Below are 20,385 nucleotides of genomic sequence, written 5' to 3' on the forward strand. Positions count from 1 at the left end.
CAATGCTTAACAGACTGAGCCACCCAGGTGCCCCGCCTCTTACATTTTAAGAGACTTGCAAGGTCCCGGGTCCCTGTTCCTTCCAAAAGCTTCATTCCCTCAGTGACTTATGAAGCCCCTGCTATGTGCTAGAATCGTGCACATCGTTTCATTGGGTTTTCCTAACAGCGCAAGGCGGTGAGTGTTTTGTTATAGTTTTACGGACGAGGAAACTGAGTCTCAGAGAAGAGTAGCTAGTTGCTGGAGGTCCCCAGCTTTGGGATTTGCACCCAGCTGGTGGACTCCCGATCTGAGTGCCCTGCGGGCCTTCTGTGCAACAGGCTGAGTGCAGGACGCTGGGAACACAGAGGGGAACAATTGTTGCAGGCGTTGCCCCTGCCCTCGTTAGAGCCATCGTTCCTTAACAGTGACGGCTGATGGCCGCTGTGTGAACTTGTGATCACGAGTCCTGCCAGGTCAGGGACTTGAAGGCAGGCCGCCGTACAGAGGTGACGTTTGTACTGACAGCTGAATGGTGAGACGGAAGCCAGATGGAGGAGATTGGTGAAAGGGGGCACAGCATGTGCAAAGGTCCTGAGGTAGGAGCGCCATGGTGCGTTCAAGCCGCAGTCAGGTGGCCGGTATGGCGGAAGCAGTGTGTGAGGGGAAGGAGGAGGGAGATGGGCGGAGGAGGAGAGGGAGGATCTGACTGATAATGAGGCCTTGGAGTCTTTTTTTTTTTTTTTTTTAATTTATTAATTTTTGGGAGAGTGCAAGCAGAGGAGGGGCAGAAAGTGGGGGGGTGGGGGGAGCAGAGGATCCGAAGCAGACTCTGCACTGACAGGCTGACAGCAGCGAGCCTGACGCGGGGCTCGAACTCACGAACCACGAGATCGTGACCTGAGCCGAAGTCAGATGCTCAACCAACTGAGCTACCCACGTGCCCCTTGAATCAAGTTTTTTCATTTTAATTCCAGTACAGTTAACACACGGCGTTATATTAGTTATAATAATATATAATATATATTATATATAATATATTTTATATATATTATATATATAAAATATATAATATATATTATATATATAATAATATATTAGGTGTGCAACATAGTGATCTGACAATTCTATACATCACTCAGTGCTCACCATGGTCAATGTACTCTTGAATCCTCATCCCCTCGTTTACCCTTCCCCTCCCCTCCCCTCCCCTCCCCTCCCCTCCCCTCCCCCACTTCCCCTCTGGTAGCCATCAGTTTGTTCTCTCCAGTTAAGAGTCTGTCTCTTACTTTGTCTCTCTGTCTCTCGTTTTTCCTCTGCTCGTTTGTTTTGTTTCTTAGATTCCACACGCGAGTGAGATCATGTGGTATTTGTCTTCCTCTGAGTTGTTTCACTTAGCATTGTAATCTCTAACTCCACCCCTGTTGTCACAAATGTTTTTTGTGGCCGAATGATATTCCATCACCTACGTATAAATACCTTATCCATTCATCTACGGATGGGATGGGCACTTGGGCTGCTTCCATGATTTGGCTGCTGTAGATAATGCTGCTATAAACATAGGGGCGCAGGTGTCCCTTTGTTGTTGTTGTTTTTTAATTTATTTTTAATGTTTATTTATTTTTGAGACAGAGACAGAGCATGAGTGGGGGAGGGTCAGAGAGAGAGGGAGACACAGAATCTGCACAGGCTCCAGGCTCTGGGCTCTGGGCTGTCAGCACAGAGCCAGACGCGGGGCTCGAACTCACAGACCGTGAGATCTTGACCTGAGCCGAAGTCGGAAGCTCAACCGACGGAGCCACCCAGGTGCCCCGCATGTGTCCCTTTGAATTGGCGTTGAGGCCTTTGATTCGGAGATGCCCAGCGGCCTGATATGTTGGTGATGGACCAGCAGGGGGCGCCTTGCTCCAACAAAAGGCCGTCCTGGCAACTCCTATCAAAGCTCCTGCCCTCTAAGGACTCTGGGATCCAGGCTTCCACACCCCTGTGGCAGCAGGTAAATGGTTAACTTCCCCTGCCACTGGCAGAAACTGAATCTTAAATAGGGTCAGGATCTTTTCCAGAATCAGAGAAAGGGTCCTGCCTCCAGTGATTGAAGACACAAGCTCTCAGGTTTCAGGGGGCATGTGAGCAGAGCCTGGGAGGTATCCAGGGCCAACACAGGGTATGAAGAGAATTCTCCCGCCACCCAACCGACGGGGGCCCCCTGACCCCGTGTCTTCACGGACTTCACTGCAATATGTCACTACTGATTTGTTTGCTTGTTTGGCCATCTGGGGCTGCCCCAGCATGGGAGGCTCCCGGAGGGAAAGGGTCACTCCGTGAGGTTCAGGTGTCCGTGAATGTCGCTATTATGCCTGTTTTTCGGAAATACGAACTGATGCCCGGAGACGAGAAGCAATACCGTAGGTCTGGTGGGGGTGGGGGTCCCGATGTCCTCCACATGGGGAGGGCTGGAGGGCTCCCAGGAGGCGCCAGCGGGGTCTGGGTGGGGAGAGAGACGCTCTTGGGGCAGGATGCCTGGGCCCCACCCACCTCCCCCGGGCCCTGGCACACAGCTGGATTGAGGTCCTTGGCTACAGTCCTTTTTTTTCCAAGAAGGGTGAGGCGGTTTGTGGGAAGCAGCCATGGGGGTTATTTATAGAGGTCACAGGAAATCCCTAAAGAGTCAGAACCTCTCCCGGTGGCTGGGCCACAGAGTCAGGGAGGGCGTCTGCCAAATGCTCCCTGATAGGTACTCAGTCCCTGTCCTGCCCCTGGGGGAGCCACCAACTCGGGGGAGTCAGAGCTACATGTTCTGGGTCTATAAAAAGGGAGGGATGGAGCTGGGGATTCCCCAGGGGGAGCAAGGGCTATATCTGGGGCAATCAGGAGGGCTGCCTGGAGGAGGGATCTCTGGGGGCGGGCCTTGGAGAAAGCAGAATTTGCCAAGAAAAAGGCATTGTAATCTGACAGCACAAGTTAAGAGATACTCTTTAGCCAGAGAATTAAAGCTCCAGGGCAGCTGGAGGCAAGAGCTGCATTGGAGGTGGGAGTGAGGGTGAGGGGAGGGAGATAAGAGCCGACGAGGAGCTGGACTTTGTTCCCAGGGTAATGGGGAGCCATGGAGGGTGTGTGAGCCAGAGAGGGACATGGTCAGATCCCATGATGGAAAGGTCTCTCTGGACCAGCAGGGCTGGGAGTGGGGGCCAGCTGGAGGGATGACATCCTGGGATGCTCCGGATGGGAGAGACCAACCAAAAGTCAGACCTGTGCCCACGCGTCCAGAAAGTTTAGAATGATTATTTCTCAGATGAGAAGAGGGAGGCTGAGACCAACGGAGTCAAGATTTGAATCCAGGGATGTCTGGCCCCGGAACCCAAACTCAGACATCCTGTGGTTGCTGGGACTGGCGGGTGTCAGCGTCCTGTCCAGGTCTCTAGCTACCCAGGCAGTAGGCTTAGGGTCAGGGACGTCCTTGCTTCCTTGGGGCCTCCAGACTGGCCCGTCTGGGCGGCCTGGCCTGGCTGACCCCCCTGCCCTGGCTTGGCGGGGCCCCAGCCGAGTGTTTCCTGCAGTAGGTCGTCTCTCACCCGAGTTTCCGTATCCAGGAAATGTCGCTCCTTTGTCCCTCCTGACTAGCCTGCTTTAAGCTTTGCATCGCCAGCCCTGGTTCCTTGTGACTCATCCCCTCCCTGTGTAGGGTCCCAGGGGGTGGGCTGAGAGGGAATCAAGGCTGAGGCAGTGGGGAAGGTTGGGGGGCGGGGGGGATGAGCCGACGAGTTGAGATTCTCGACCACAACTTTTAGGCCATTTTTCTACTGATGGCCATTTGCTTGGTTTCCTGGAGGTTTTACTCCTCAGGGATAAAGTCCCAGGAATGGGACCGCTGAATCAAAGGGTTTACACACCTTTACTTTTATTAAATGTCACCAAACTAATTTCCAGAAGGGCCACCGTGAGATTTGCCTTTCTGCCAGTCCCATAGGAAAATGCCCTTTCCCTACATCTTCACCAGCAGGTTGTATTATGGCTTTTTAGCTTTTTTTCCCTCCAGTCTCCTGGGAACAACGTGATTTCCCTGTGTTCCACTAACGTACTGTTCCCTGCTTCCCCCACGGACTAAATTGGCAGTAGCTTCGGGGGCATCTTTGCAAATCTTAGGAAGAGGAAAGCTACAGATGGGTCATCTGGTTTTTAAGGAACTGCTTTTTAAACGTCTGCTATTTTAAAGAAACAACTCACAAAGCTGTCACGGTGTGGGCCGGCGTGGCCGTTTCGGGAAACCCTCATTGACTATGACTTTTGCCATTTCTCTTCATGCACGGTGATGCCTATACCTTGAGGGAATCTGGTGTCACCCCAGGCTTGCTCTAGTTTGTGGGCTCTTCTGGCCTTGGGACGGCGGGGAGGGGTTTCTCCAGCTCTCAGTCTTTCCTCCCTTGTCGCCAAGCAGAAATCGCCACTCTGGAGTCTTTGAAAGGATTCAATAATATTTATTTCGTGCCACTAACATATTTATATGGGCCACAGGCAGGGCTGGGTATGGGGGGGCGGGGGAGAGAGGGACTGAGGGAGGGACAGCTGCCCCCATGGGCTACGATGGGGCCAGTGGGCGACATCTGCCTTGGGACCCGGTGCTGCCTGGCAGGGGAGCCTGGGGACTCTCGGGGGTGAGGGGGGTGGGGGGGGCGGGGTGGGGTGGGGGGGTGGAGACTCATGTTTTCCTGTTCTCCCTTCCCTAGGCCTGGCACCCTGGGGGTAAGGAGGAGTCAGGAGACAAGAAAATTGGGAGGGCAGTGCGGTGGGGACACAGGCGCATGCAGACAAGCCGGACGCTGTGGGCGCCTCGGCCCGTGTGCGTTGGAGGGGTGTGGCATTGTGCGAGGGCGGGGCAGGAAGCACGCGAGCGCGTTTGTGTGTGTGTGTGTGTGTCTGTGTGTGTGTGTGTGTGTGTGATGTCCTCCCGGTGTCTGTGCCGTGCTTTTGCGTGATGCCGTCGGCTCCTGACATCACTGTTACATCTGTGTGCCGTGGGTCCGGGACATCCTGCAGCATCTAGGGGCGGGGCGGAGGCGGGGGGGGGGGGGGGGGGGTCGCGTGGTGCGGGTGTGGGCCTGTGAGGGAGTAGCGGAAGCTGCGGTGGGGCGTGGGGAAGGGCGAGCGCGGGGTGCAGGCCAAGGGCGCCCACTTTGGTCTGTGTGCGGCCCGGGCTCCCGGCCTGTGCCAGGGGTGGCTCACGGCGTCTTGTCCGCAGACTGGCCAGTCGGGGCCACGCCTCGGTCCTCAGGGCCTGGAGCCTCCTCAGCCACTAAGGCAGGAAGGAGAGGGTGATACAATAGTCAGACAGCCGGAAGGACAAACCTCGCCTGGGCCGGCCTCCTCCCACCCCAGGCCCGCTCTTGCTCCTAAGGATTCTTCAGCTCTTTTGGGGTTCGGCCTTCCCGAGACAGTGCTGGGAGAAGCCACCTTCTGGGCTCCCGGCCTCTGCTGCGGCCTGACTTTCACCTTTGTTCCGTAAGGCCCTGGGGATCCCCCTGTCCACACCCCACACCCCTCAGACAGGGTCTCAATCTCCCTCCTTTGTCTCCGTTGAAGTGGCCCAAGGTTTCTCCAACGAGCCTGCCCCGACTCACACACTCTCCCTGGCTCCCCAGTGCCCTCAAGACGACAAAGCCAGATCCTTTCTACCTGGCATTCCAGGCTCCACCCACTCTGCCCGCAGCAGTCCCCCTCGTCAGAAACTTCAAGAGCTGTCACTGCACCCCTCCCCAACGGCCTCTGCAGGAGCCATCCTGCCGTCTGGGATGCCCTTCCCCTCCTTGGCCTCAGTGAGGCTCTCGTGAGGGGTCAGGGGTTGGCTCGGAGGCTGTTTCCTGGTCGGGGAGGAGGGGGCCTCAGCCAAGTCCTGCTTCCGCTGGCCCCCTCCCTTCCTTCCCTGGCTCTTCCCTGGGGCCCCAGCAGCCTCACGTTCCTTGGCTGGCGCTGGATCCCCGTCCCTGGCTCCGGCTTGACCAGGATGCGCCCGGCTCCCGACCAGCCCTGACATTCCTTCTTTACCCGCCCCTGCCCACCAGCCTGCAAGGGAGGGTGGTCCCTGGCCATCTGTCAGAGACTGAGGCTCCTCACTCCCCCGTCATCGCTTGTCTGGATGCCTTTGCCCTGGTCCTCGGCTGCCGCCTTCACCTCTCAACAGTGACCGGGGGGGGGGGAGTCCCTGTGAACACCTGAGTCCGGTCATGTCCTTCTCTTCTCGCTGCTGTGCCGGGGCTCCCGAAGTTCTCACCGCCCCCACAAGGCCCTGCCTGATCTGTGCCCCCCGCCCCTCCTCACCTCCTACTCACCCCCTGGATCACTGTGCTCGAGCCTCACCACGCACGGTCAGTCCTGTCTCAGGGCCTTTGCACAGGCTGTGCTCTCTGCCTGGTTCACCCTTTCAGGGATGCCCTACTCTCCATGGCTCCTCCCTCACCTTTCTAGTTTTTTGCCCAAAGGTCACCCTCACGCGGGGCAGAGAAGCCTGCCTGGCCTCCTGTGGAAAATTCTTTAATTTTTTTTTAAAGTTTATTTATTTATTTTGAGAGAGAGAGAGAGGGAGAGAGCACGAGTAGGGGCGGGGCAGAGAGGGAGAGGGAGACAGACAGAGAATCCCAAGCAGGCTCCCCACTGTCAGCACAGAGCCTGATGCAGGGCTCGAACCCACGAACCGTGAGATCGTGACCTGAGCCAAAATCAAGAGTCAGATACTTAACTGAGCCACCCAGGCGCCCCCTCCTGCGGAAAATTCTCACCTCCTCACACCATCTCATCCCTTTTCTGCCTCGCCCATGGCCAAGGGGCCCCACAACGACTAGACTGTGAGCCCCACAAGGGGTTGTGTTCTCATTACCCAGCCGCTGCTCAAGGTATCCGGGTTGAATAAATGAAACAAATCACAACGGTGATGGCAATGGACTTGAGTGACACTCGCCCCGTGCCCGGCTCAGGGCCAGGGCTGGACTCCCATCTTCAGCCTCCCGCTTTAGCTTTATCCAGCCCCTTAGCCCCTGCCCCAATATTTACTTGTTTTCACATCCACTGTGTGTGCGCACGTGGGAATAAATTGACACCCAAAGGACACAGTCTCATCAGGTAAAAAGAAAACTAGTTCACTTGGCCATCAAGAGAATGGGACTTAAAAATGTCTAACGATGGGGCCGCCTGGGTGGCTCAGTTGGTTAAGCGTCCGACCCGCTCAGGTCATGATCTCACGGTCCGTGAGTTTGAGCCCCGAGTCGGGCTCTGTGCTGACAGCTCGGAGCCTGGATCCCGCTTCGGATTCTGTGTCTCCCTCTCTCTCTGCCCCTCCCCCGCTCACACTCTGTCTCTCTTTCTCAAAAATAAATATACATTAAAATTCAGATGTGCCTGGCCTCACTGAAACTCCCAATCCAGAGCTGATGGCCTCTTTCTCGGGGGAAGGCAAATCAAGGCTGGAGCCCAGAACAAGAGGCCCTTCCTGAGCCCGGGGAAAGAAAGAAACAGGAGGGGCCTGGCTTAACTACTCATTGTTTTCTCTGCAGGGGGATGTCTTTTGGGGTAAACAGTGTCAAGAGCTTCCCCTTTTGCAGTTAGGACAGGCTTGGGCCCGGAGCCTGGCTCTGGCCCTGACTCACTGACGCATAACCCGGGGCTGGTCACTTCCCTGGGGCCTCAGTTCCCTCCTCTGAGAAGTGGGGATAATAATAGAACCACCTTCCTTGCCATGATGGCTTTAGGCCAAGATGGAGAGAGGAAAACTGCTTGGAACAGGGTCTTCCCTCCAGCTCTTGCTTTCCTCTCCACAGGCTGCCTGAGGCTAAGGGATCCCTCCCAGGCCGAGAGCCTTCTGGAGCAAAGGGACAAGTTCTGCGAGAAGATGAGCTCCCCGTCGGAGGGGGTAGGTAAGAAAAGGCACACTGGACATGGAGCTGGATGCGGAGAAGCCCTGGGATTTGACCACAGACCCGGAAGTCTACTCGTCGCCAAGGCCTGACGCAGGCTTGGGGTCGGCGGGATCTGACTTAGAACCCCCAGGGGTGTCCCGGAGCCCCGGGTCCTAAACTGGGAACGGCAATGCCAGTCGCTGACTCCTTGGTCCGCGATGTGGTCCTGAACGGAAGCGTGGCCACCACCTGGGAGCGACCACAGGATGTTCTTGGGGCGGGGGTCTGAGTCACCTTCCCTGTGATGCGCAGGCTGCGGTCTGGGAGGTGGTGAGGGCGGTATGGGCATCGGGCCCTGACCTGAGCGTGTGCGGGGTATCTTGAAGCGCCCCTGCTGCAACCCCCGGCCCCTCATTTTAGGCACTTGTGGACAGCACTTTACAGGTGGCAGAGTCTCCGTGCCCTTGACTTCAGAGACTTCCGTTTTTGCAGAAGAGAGAGAGAGAGGCTCAGAGAGGTGGGGTGAGAGGCCCAGGGTCTCTCTCCTGACCTCGCTCTCCTCCTTCCTCCCTTCCTCGGCTCCAGCCTCCCTCCCCACCCTCATCTGGCCTCTGAGCCTTGACCCTGGCTCTTCAAGATGTCACCGGGAGCACTGTGGCTTCTGCCCGTCCCCAAACCAGCTCGCCCCCATCCCCCAGCTCAAAGGCCCTCCCTTGCCTGCCTGGAATCCAACAGCCTGGGTTCGTGTCCCAGGCCCGCCACTCCCTGGCTGTGTTACCTGGTAGACAGAAGGCGCTCAATTAAGGAAGCAGCAAGCGTGAGTGTGAGATGAGCCTCCCTCCACCCCTAGTCCTGTTCCCATCCTCCTCTGAAGCCCTGAGACTGAACCATCCCAGTCTGCCAGTGCCTCACCTGGATGGGGCTGCAGCCCCTACGGGAAGCCTCTGGGATTCCAGGATCCTTCTCTTGAATTCCTCGAGGCCAGCTGGGTCTGCCGTGAGAGGAAGGGGTCAGGTCCACCCAACTGGCCCAACCCTGGGCTAAGGATGGGCCGGCAGGGCTGAGATGGGATAGAGAGTGGAAAGGATCGCCCCCGACCCCTTCCCGGCTCTGCCTTCTGTCACTTACCGATGGGCTGGGGGTTGGGGGCAGGGCCCACAGGTCTTGGTCCAGGTATCAGCTGCGACTGTGGGAAGAGAGACAGAGGGAGGTCGGCAGACGCCGGGAACCCCTGAACCACAGGGCCAGGGAGGCTCCTGTTCCTTCATGCCCCGTAGTACCTGCAGCTGAGATCCTTCCAGAGCAGGGACACCGATACCAGATACCCTCACATCAATGGATGTCCGATCACCTGCACCCACCTGCGCTCCAGTGACTGGGGACTCCAGGGACTGGCTTCCCTCAGAAGCCCCCCAGAGTCCCCACTGTGGCCTGCCTCAGTCTCCATTACTGCCTCAGTGCCAACCCAATGGATCCCAATCCATGACCCCAACTGAGCCAATCCCCCCAAACCCGAAATCCAAAGCCAGCTCTAAACTCAATCACCTAAAATCCAATCCCAACATGAAAACAGAACCTTCCTTAGACCCCAAGCCTCATCTAAACCCAATCCTAATGACAAACTTGATCCAACCGGAACTTTACAACCAACCCTGACCCCAACCCATCCCTTAGACCTGGTTGCTGTGAAAAATCTGCCCCCTAAGCCATGGCCCCAGCCCAGCCCTGGGCTCCACCATGGCTTCCCAATGCCCCACGCACCCCGACTCAACTTGAGACCCCGGACTCTCCCTGGAACCCCAAGCAACCCTACCAGCCACCCACTGACATCCTGTATTCACCCCTCACCCAATGTGAGACCCACCGGCCGCCCTGCATGCGACCCCTGACTTAACTTCTAACCTTTCTTCACAATCCGCATCCGGCACGACCCCAATTCTACCAATTCCAAGACCAACGAAGGCTTCGATGGAACCCTAACGTTAACCCAGACCGACTCTAAACACAGCGGTCGCTGAGAACTCATCTTGACCCAAACACTAAGAACTCATCTTGACCCAAACACAAGCTCTGTCTCCACAGCGAGCCTTCCCCCAGACCTGCCTTAACCTTCAGTCTAACTCCCAACCTAAGCCATCAACCCCCGCAACCTTCACCCCAGACACCTCCCGACCTTGACACCGACCCCCCCACCGTGAATTCCCAGTTCTCCCCCCGCACCCATTTCGAGGTCCACCCGTCCTCCAAAACTCAACCCCGATCCTTAATCCTTTCTCAGGGTCATTGCAGACTCCAAACTCCACCCCGGTCTTATGTCATTGAATCTCTCAAGTGAGTCCTAACTAACCGGACCCAGGCTGGGAGGCTCGCCTCGAGCCCAAGTTCGACATCACCTCCACCAGGGCCCGCAGGCCTGACCCCAGTACAACCTGAATCCCTCCAGCCCACCTTGGCCTTGATGCAGGCGTCCAAGGTGGAGCGGCTGACGGCCAGCTGCATCTTGAGCTGCTCTGCCTCCCGCTTCTTCTCCTCCAGCTCCTTTGCCAGGCTATCTCGCTCCTTCCGCAGAGCCGCCTTCTCCTCCAGGGCTAGCTGGGTCTGCCGGGCGCATTCGGCCTGGAGCTTGGCCTCTCGGGCCTGGGCCTCCTTCTCCGCCTTCTCCCTGGCCGCCTGAGTGGCCTGCAGGCTCCGCTCGACCTCCAGCTTCTGGCGCTGGACGTCCGAGCTCTCGCGGGCCACGCGCTCGATGCCGGCCCGCAGGCTCCGGGCCAGCTCGTCCACCTTGGTGCTCATGAGGGCGGGCATGTGGTCGCAGGTCCTCCGGATGGAGGTCAGCTCGGAGCCGAGAGGGTGGTACAGGTTGTAGCCCATGGTGTCCAGGGTGCGCGGGATGATGGAGTCCCGCCAGAGGTTCCGCAGCTCCGTCTCAAACTTGTCCTTGTCCAGCGGGAGGCAGAGGGTCTGCACCTTCTGCAGGCGATCCTCGGCCAGCTGTCGCTCCTGCCGCTGCTGCTCCCGGGCCTTGCCACACTCGGCCAGCTGGTCCTCCACCAGCCGCTTGTTCAACGCCAGGCCCTCCTTGTCTTTGGCGCACACCTGCTTCTCCTTCGCCAGTTCCACCTCCAGCATCTTGGCCTTCTGGTTCAGCGCTAGGAGCAAGGCTACAGGTGCAGGAGAAGACACCTCGGGAAGGTCGGGGGAGGGGGCGGGGGGGGGGTCCGAGAGGCCGGGCAAGGAGTCTATCACCCTGGCTCCCCGCCGCCCAGACGACTCACCATCGGAGCTCCTGTTAGCTTCCTTCAGGTGTTCTTGACATTCCTTCTCACTCAGGATGATGGCTGCCATATACCGCTCGTTGTTCATGGAGATCACCTGACCAGACGCGACACGGGGCAGAGCTCACGGTCCGGCCCCCGCGGGTCCCCCTGCTCCCGGGCTGCCCAGACCCTCCGGGCTGGGGCCCCAGATCCCACACCCGGGTGGCCTGGGTTAGCCCAGTTCACAAGGGCATGACTCCTTTATGGGGGATGCTGGTCGCATCTTTCAAAGTCGGTAACTGGGGCGCCTGGGGGGCTCAGTCGGTTGAGTGTCCGACTCTCGGTTTCAGCTCAGGTCATGATCTCGCGGTTCATGAGTCCGAGCGTCGTGTGGGGCTCCAGGCTGACAGTGTGGAGAGTGTTTGGGATTTTCTCTCTCTGCCCCTCCCCTGCTCCTGTTCTTTCTCTCTCTCAAAATTAAATTAAAAAAAAAAATGTTGTCACGGTTAATACTATTGGGCCATAAAAAGGAATGAAGCACTCACACCTGCTGCAACTTGGATGAACCTTGAAAACATTAATTCACATGTACGGCCAACTAACTATGTTTTATCTTTCTATATTTTACTTTATTGAGGGGGAGAGGGCGCAGGTGAGCGAGGGGTAGAGAGAGAGAAAATCCCATGAGGGGCAAAGAGAGAGGGGGAGAGAGAGGAAGAGAAGAAGACAGAGACGGGGAGAGAGAGAGAGAGAGAAGCAGGGTTCACCCGAAGTGGAACTTGAACTCATGAACCGTGAGATCATGACCAGAGCCTGCCTGGGATTCTCTCCCTCTTCCTCTCTCTCTGCCCGTCCCTCGCTTGCACCCTTTCTTTCTCTTTCTCTTCCTCTCTCTCTCAGAATAAACAAATAAACTTTAAAAAATAATAGAAAAAAGAAAACAAAAAAAGAAAATTAATACAGGTGTCAAAATCATTCATGGGGGAGAAAAGAGTCTTTTCAAAAATGGAGCCGGCACAGCTAGATCTCCCCATGTTAAGGAATGAATTTGGACCCCTACCTCACACCATATACAAAAATTAACTCAAAATGGCTCAATGACCCAAACATAAGACCTAAAGCTACAAAACTCTTTAGAAGAAGATGTACGTGTTAACTCCGCATGACCTTGGATTTGCCAATGGTTTCTTAGGTGGGACACCCAAAGCGCAAACAAAGAGAAAACAGGTAAATAGAACTCATCAAAATGCAAAACTTTTGTTTTTAGGAAAAGACCATCACATCGCTAAGTTGTATACCCGAGACCGACGTGACATTGTATGTCAATTATGCTCCAATTTAAAAAAGAGAAAGGGAAAAAAACAACCCTTCGACGGGAGGAAATATTTGCAAAGCGTGTATCTGATGAGAGGACCGGGTATCCCGAATGTATAAAAGTAAACTCTTGTGGATCAGTAATAAAAAGATAATTGACAAATGGGCAAAGCAACTGAAACATTTCTCCAAAGAAGATACACACGTGGTCGACAAGCGCATGAAAATATATTCACCATTATCACTCCTCAGGGAAAGGCAAATGAAAACCACGATGAGAGACCCCCTTACAGCCATGAGGATGGTTATAAATGAAACGGAAAACAAGAACGGGCAGTGACAAGCGTTGGTGAGGGTGTGGAGAAAGGAGAATTCTCAGACGGTACCGGTTGGAATATGTAAAAAAATGGGGCAGCGGCCTTGGAAAACAGCCCGGCAGTTCCTCAAAATGTTAAGCAGGGAATTGTCACGTGACCCAGCAATTCCACTCTTAGGTGTAGACCCAAGAGACACTGAAGCAAACATCCACACAAAAACCTCCACGTGCACGTTCACAGCAGCGCCTATCACGACCACCAAAAGGCAGAAACGACCCAAGTGTCCATCAACAGGTGAATGAACAAAACGTGGTCCATCCACAGAATGGAATGTTACTCAGCCACAAAAAGGAACGAGGCACTGACACGCGCTCGGGTGAACCTTCAAAACATCGTGCCGGATGATAGGAGCCAGACACAAAAGGCCACATGTTGTCTGATCCCATTTATACAAAATGTCCAGAACAAGCAAATTCACAGAAACAGAAAGCAGATGAGTGGTTAACAGGGGCTGGGGGAGGAGGGGTGGGGGAGTGACTTATGGGGTGGGGTATCTTTCTGGGGTGATGAAAACGTTCCAAAATCAGTTGGGATGATCGCCCAGCTCTGTGAAGATACTAAGAATTATTGAACTGTACACTTTAAAAAGACTTTTTAATGGTTAGTTATTTTTGAGAGAGAGAGAAAGAGACAGAGCGAGAGCGGGGGAGGGGCAGAAAGGGAGGGAGACACAGACTCCGAAGCAGGCTCCAGGCTCCGAGCTGTCAGCGCAGAGCCCGACGCGGGGCTCGAACTCGCAAACCCTGAGATCATGACCTGAGCTGAAGTCGGGTGCTTAACCGACTGAGCCGCCCAGATGCCCCCGAACTGTACATTTTTAATGTGCGACTTGTAGAGCATAGGAATTATATCTCGATAAAGCTGTTTTTAAAGGAGGTTTTTACAACTTAACAAGGTGTGCTTTCCAAACTTGGGACCAGAATCCTCCGCAGAAATATAACAGGTAAAAATATAAAGAATGCAAGAAGTTTACCTTCCTGCCACCTCTTGTCCTATTCCTTTGGAAGCTGGCCCTATGCTAATGGGGATCAGAGAACAGAAACCTTAGTCACAGAAGAGGAAGATTTGCACGTTTCAGCAAAGTGAGTTGGATCCAAACACGAAATGAGAAAGAGGTTTTTCTCCAGTTGGAGGAAGCGATAAAAGGGGGTCCCGGAGTGCTGCTTCCAGACCCCATGTGCCAGGTGAGGGTCCCGTTGCCCTGACACGGACAGGACAGAGCAGACCCTACAAATATCATGGAGTTAGGGGCGCCTGGGTGGCTCAGTTGGTTTAGCGTCTGACTCTTGATTTCTACAGATCTTCCTCTTTTGCAGTTAAGATTTCTGAAAACAGAAGTCACTGGAGGTCCCAGAGCGATTTCTGCCTTGACCCCGATGCCATTAGCATAGGGCCAGCCTCCAAAGGAGCAAGGACAGGGAGGGGCGTAAAGCTCAGGCTGTGGGATCGAGCCTGTGTGGGCTGAATGTGGGACCTGCTTAAGATTGTCTCTCTCTCTCCCTCTCCCCCTACTCACATTCTCTCTAGATAAGATAAGATGAGGTGGGATAACATAAGATGGGATAAGAAAGAAAGAAAGAAAGAAAGAAAGAAAGAAAGAAAGAGAAAGAAAGAAAGAAAGGAAGAAAGAAAAAGAAAAGAAAGAAGGAGGGGAGATGAACACGTTTTTTAAAAATATATCAGTGAGTTAAATTCTCTTTTCTCTTCCGGGATCTCAGGGCCAGAAATGCAGTTGCACTGGAAGAGAATTTAAGAAAAATCCTGTTTCTCAGCACGGCCAGGACCCAGAAACACCAACATCACATACCTGGGGCTGCCACGGTTGGGGGTGGGGGCAGAGATACTCCCCGGCATCAGGGTGCCCCTCGGGGGCGAGGGGCAGGCGACCTGAAACTAGGGAAACCCTAGGGTCCTTGGAGAAAACCCTAAACTGTTCCAGTCCAGAGGCATTTGTCAACACGGAGGGGATTAAAGAAAAACAACAACTGTGTTTTTCAAATTTAATCGTTGTAAAGATCCACATTCTTAGGCTTCTAATTTTCTATGACGGGGGAGTTCAGATTCCGGGATGCGTGTGTCTAAAACCTTACGATCCCGACGGCTCCCAGACCGGATGGCGGTGCGCGTCTTGGATGAAACGAGTGGGCCAATTCCCTGACTAGACGCCCACACGTGCCCCCCGGGGGACATTTCCCGGCATAAGGCAGAGCTGTTCGTACTTCTTAGTAGGAATCGAATGCTCTGAGTTTTTATCTAACTGGTTCTTATTTGTAGCTGGTGTGTGCTGGAACATTCCGAGCGCCTCGCGCGTATTAAGTCGTGGGCCCAGGGTTGCTGCCGCCAATTCAGCGAGGATGCCCAGTTAAACTTAAATTCCAGGGGCCGCCTGGGCGGCTCAGTCGGTTAAGGGTCCCACTTCGGCTCAGGTCACGATCTCGCGGTCCGTGAGTCCCAGCCCCGGGTCGGGCTCTGTGCCGACAGCTCGGAGCCCGGAGCCTGCCTCCGATTCTGTGTCTCCCTCTCTCTCTCTGCCCCTCCCCCGCTCATGCTCCGTCTCACTCTGTCTCTCAAAAATAAATAAACCTTAAAAAAAAAAAAATTTAACCTTAAATTCCAGAGGGAGAGCGAGCCCATTGTCTTAGTATAAGTGTGTCCCGAACCTCGTGTGGGATATACTCGTACTAACAAGCCCCCCGGGCTCCTCACGTGCAACACAGCGCCTGTGACGGTCTCTGGCGCGTGGGTGAGGACCCCGCAGCTCGGATGAGCGGCCGGGAACCTGCCCAGGGTCCCCGGGGTGCGTGTCCGGCCCGGCGGGCGGCCTTACCCGGTCAGCCTGGCACTGGCGGAAGCTGGCGTTGATCCGGTCCAGATCGCGGCGGGCGCTCCCCAGCAGCTGCATGACGGTGTCCCTGGTGCGGGAGGTGAGGTTGAGCTCCTTGGACAGGTTGGCCTGGGAGGCCGTGAGCCCCACGAGCTGGCTGTACAGGCCCTCGGCCCGGCGCTCGGTGGCCTGCAGGTTGGATTCCGTGCTCACGTGCACGTTGCCGTAGACCATGAAGAGGACGAGGCCCAGGATGATGAGGAACTGAATGAGCGACACGAAGAGGAAAAAGTAGCGCAGGTAGTACCAGCAGCCCCTCGGGCCGCCCCCCTCCCGGGAGTACGCGCCGTGCTCCGCCGCCAGCCCCATCGTGTGCAAGCGCCCGCTGCCCGCCCGGCGTGGCCTGCTCCCTCCGGGTGGCGGCCGCTGCCCCCTCTGCACCCTGCCACGGGGGGTGGCGGGAGTGTTTATATTACTCCTCTTAATACTTCCTCTGCCTGGCTCCTTCCTGGCCGGGAGGAAGTGGGGGCTGCGGGTTATCACGACACTCCCACCCTGGCTGTGAAGGGAGGGGCCGCGCCCCCCCCCTCCCCCCCGCTGGACTTCTGACGCTCCCGCCGGGCGGGGGCGCCAGCCGGGTGAGGGTGGGGGGGCTTCCTCGGCCGCTCTGAGCCTCGAGCCTCGGTCTCTCTCTCTCCACCTTGCCCTTGCCCCGGGCCCAGCGCCGTTCTCAGCGCTTGCCGCCCAGGATCTCAGGTGGTGGCCCCTGTCTCGTGCGGAGGAGGAAACTGAGGCACGGGGAGGTGAAGGGACCGTCTGGGGGGTCTCACGCCGTTGGTGCACAGAGTCGGACTTACCTCCCCCACCCCGTGGGCTGGCTGCAGAGGTGTGTCTAAATCGGGAGCTGAGTCGGCTGGGGTGCTTGGCCCCCCGGGGCCAGGCGCACAGTAGGTACTCGTCACCGTCACCGTAGTGCTTCCCCGGCCGGGGAGGGGCTGACCCATGGATGGCAATGGCCCAGGCTCCCCAAGCTGTCAGCCCACCCGACGCCCTGGCTCCCATAGGTGCTTCATAAGCGCTGGGAGCAGCAGCATAAGCCGCAGTGAACTTGGAGCTGGGAGGGAAGGCTCGGCCCAAGCGAGCTCGAGTGAGGGACTTCTCCGGCCCCTTCTCAGTCTCTGCCTCTGTGAGACGGGGTATGGGTGGTGTCCCCGGTCACCGGGCGGGAGAGGGGGCGCGGCCGTAAGACAGGGTTTGCCATTGTTATTATTACTATCCTTTCGTGCTGGGAGCGTTATTTCGGGGCTCTGGGAGACGGTGAAGGGGCAGTGCCAGATAGGTGGGCATTGAACTTCACTGTGGGTCATCTCCAGCTGGGCGTCAAGGGAATTCGGGGACCAAGAGCAAAGGATTCTGGGTGCGTCCTCCTGTCCATTCCCCCAGAACCAGGAGTTCCATGCTGGATGAGGCGTTAGCCTCAGGCTTGGCCCTGAGGGACCCTGAGTCTTAGGGAGGCGGTGTGGGACACGGCCCCCTGGCTCCATGGGGTCAAGGCTGGTAGGAGGGAGGGATGGAGGGGGGCGGGCAAGGGGCCGGCAGGTGGCAAGAAGGCTGGACCACAACACAATCGCTGTATACTGCCCGCGTGCATGAGGCGTGGGGGGGGGGAGAGGGCGTGGGGGGGGGAAGGACCCATCCCCCCATCCCCCCATCGGCCAGGGCAACGGAGTTGGGGGTAGTTGACGGCGGGGAGGGGGTCCTCCAGGGTGGTGTTCGTCACAGAGGCAGAAGCTGGGTTGGGACAGAGGAAGTTCCCAGGGGGAGGCAGGAAACCCCTGTCTGACCTTTGGCCTTTGCAGCTACCCGGTGATTCCTGATTCCGGACCCTTCCCAGCGGCGAGTGGGGGGAGGAGGGTTGGGGGCTGCAAGTGGTGCCCAACCAGCTATTTCTCTGGGTTGGCCGGGCCCACCCGAGTCCCCTGGAACAGGGTGGGAGGCCGCGTAGGCAGAGTGGACCCGCGGCTTCCATTTAGGGCTCTGGGGTTCGGGTCTGGCTGTGGCCCCTACTGCTGCGTGACCTCAGACAAGTGACTTTCCTTCCTTCAGCCTCAGTTTCCTCTTGTCTAAAGCGGAGGCGACGCAGCCAGGTGTGGAAACACCTGTCACGGCGCCTGGCACACGTTCAACCTTAATAAGCAGTGGTACTTTTTTTTTAAGGCCACAGAGGCTGGGTCTTGGGTCACCTCTGATGCCGGGCGGAGAAACTGATATGCGGGGGAGGGGCGCTGCCTCCAAGTATAGGTGCTCGGGACCTGTGAGAGCACTGGGGGACAAAGGGCAGGACAGGGGTCCGGCCCGGCCCGGGGAATGTGGGTCCAGTGGGAGATGCTCAGACACGGGGGGGGGGGGGGGGAGGGGCGCCGTGGCGGGGCCAACATCAGCAGGTGTGACAGTCTCCGTAGGTACTTGAGATCCTGGCTGCTCTTCATGATATATTGAGCCTGACATCTATTGTCAAGGAAAAAGAAGGCAAACCATAAATTCCCAGAAAATTAAAAAGCCACCGTAGAGGGGCGCCTGGGTGGCCCCGTCGGTTAAGCGTCCGACTCTTGATTTCGGCTCAGGTCGTGATCTCCCGGTTCATGCGTTCGGACTCCAAATCGGGCTCCACGCTGACAATAAGGAGCCCGCTTGGGATTCTCTGTCTCCCTCTGTGTCTGCCCCTCCCTCCCTCTCTTTCTCAAAAATAAATACATAAAGAAACATTAAAACAAGAAAAAGCCACCCTAGACCCAGTGGTACAGTTTTGAGTGTCACGGTATAAGAAACAGAGTTTTATTTTTATTTTTTTTAATGTTTTATTCATTTATTTTGAGACAGTGAGACAGAGAGAGAGAACAGAGGAGGAGGGGCAGAGAGAGAAGGAGAGAGAGAATGTCAAGAGTGCTGGACGCGGGGCTTGAGCTCGCAAGCTGTGAGATGACGACCCGGGCCCAAATCAAGAGTTGGACACTTAACTTTTTTTTTTTTAATTAAAAAAAAAAAATTTTTTTTAACGTTTTATTTATTTTTGAGACAGAGAGAGACAGAGCATGAACGGGGGAGGGTCAGAGAGGGAGACACAGAATCGGAAGCAGGCTCCAGGCTCTGAGCTGTCAGCCCAGAGCCCGACGCGGGGCTCGAACTCACGGACCGCGAGATCGTGACCTGGCTGAAGTCGGACGCTTAACCGACTGCGCCACCCAGGCGCCCCATATTTTTATTTTTTAAAAATGTTTATTTATTTTTGAGACAGAGAGAGACAGAGCATGAATGGGGGAAGGTCAGAGAGAGAGGGAGACACAGAATCCGAAGCAGGCTCCAGGCTCTAAGCTGTCAGCACAGAGCCCAACGCGGGGCTCGAACTCACAGACAGTGAGATCATGACCTGAGCCGAAGTCGGACGCTTAACCGACTGAGCCACCCAGGCGCCCCATACACTTAACTTTTTTTAATGTTTCATTTATATTTGAGAGAGAGAGAGAGCACAAGCAGGGAAGGGGCAGAGAGAGAGGGAGGCACAGAATCGGAAGCAGGCTCCAGGCTCCGAGCTGTCCGCACAGAGCCCGACGCGGGGCCTGAACTCACAGACTGCGAGATCACAACCTGAGCTGAAGTTGGACGCTTAACCGACTGAGCCACCCAGGTGCCCTGACCTGGAACAGAGTTTTAAATAGACATACTAACGTCGTTTGTATCAAGCTCAAAAACAACGTTCTGTTTCTTTTTGGTAATTTGAGCTCACATCTTTGATTTTGCAATATTTCTTTTTCAAATAATTTGTTCTATTACCTAGATTTTTTTTTTTTTTTTAACGGAGAAAGTACAGATGAAACTTCCTCTTGTTGCTCAACATAATATCTTCCAGATTAGTTGATTCCTTTTGCCTGATGCTTAGGTTTTCACCACATACGTTACCACGGTAATTATCAATGGGCATTTAGACTGTTTCTAAATTATTTGCTTCTGTGAACAAAGTAAGATTTAATATCAGATCCCCCCCCAAATGAAACTGCTGGGACCCAGAGCAGTCACATCTTCTATTTTGACAGCTTGTCACCAGTTTGTCCTCCAAAGGTTGTTTCCGTTGACATGTCTGCCAGCAGTGGCTAAAATCTCCAAAAACAGTCTTTCTGGACACATTTTGCACGTGTCCCTGGCCAGAAAATCCCAGAGGGAGGAAGCGAGTGACGGATCCTTCGATTCACAAGAGGTCAAATGCATCGGTCCTGATGTGAGCGTTCGGTTTTTTCCCGAAAACAATTTGTCATGTTCACAGGAAATTTTGCCCATGAACCCTTCTGAATTCCCCTGGGAGGGTCATCACGAAATCAGGCTTTGATTTTCAATGTGTTGTTGTTGTTGTTGTTGTTGTCTAAATTAAAAACAATCCATTTGGTTTTATTTGTGGGTTTGGGCAGAGAAGGGAAGTCAACTTTGTGTCACTATGTGAAACTGACACTGACGTTCTCAAGAAGATGCAAGATTTTTAAAAACTCTCACAGAACTTCAGGAAGGTCCTTAAGAAAGTAATATTTCTTGGAGTGCCGGGGTGGCTCAGTCAGTTAAGCGTCCGACTTCGGCTCAGGTCATGATCTTGCGGTCTGTGAGTTTGAGCCCCTTGTCGGGCTCTGTGCTGACAGCTCAGAGCCCGGAGCTTGCTTCAGATTCTGTGTCTCCCTCTCTCTCTGCACCCCCACCCCCTCGTGCTC

General features: G+C 55.4%; 1 protein-coding gene across 1 annotated transcript; it reads right to left on the bottom strand.

Annotated features, from left to right (window-relative positions):
• Positions 1–5,034: 5,034 nt before the first annotated feature.
• On the bottom strand, positions 5,035–16,134 carry LOC122214145 (plasmalemma vesicle associated protein). Its single transcript, XM_042928854.1, has 6 exons — positions 15,638–16,134; positions 11,138–11,234; positions 10,311–11,023; positions 8,991–9,048; positions 8,775–8,853; positions 5,035–5,269 (listed from the first exon to the last, which is right to left on the bottom strand). Exons 1-6 carry the CDS (start codon positions 16,001–16,003, stop codon positions 5,263–5,265), a joined length of 1,320 nt encoding a protein of 439 aa, XP_042784788.1. The 5' UTR covers positions 16,004–16,134; the 3' UTR covers positions 5,035–5,262.
• Between the last annotated feature and the right edge of the window lie 4,251 nt (positions 16,135–20,385).

This window comes from Panthera leo, chromosome A2 (assembly GCF_018350215.1).
Source record: "Panthera leo isolate Ple1 chromosome A2, P.leo_Ple1_pat1.1, whole genome shotgun sequence".
Lineage (NCBI taxonomy): Eukaryota > Metazoa > Chordata > Mammalia > Carnivora > Felidae > Panthera > Panthera leo.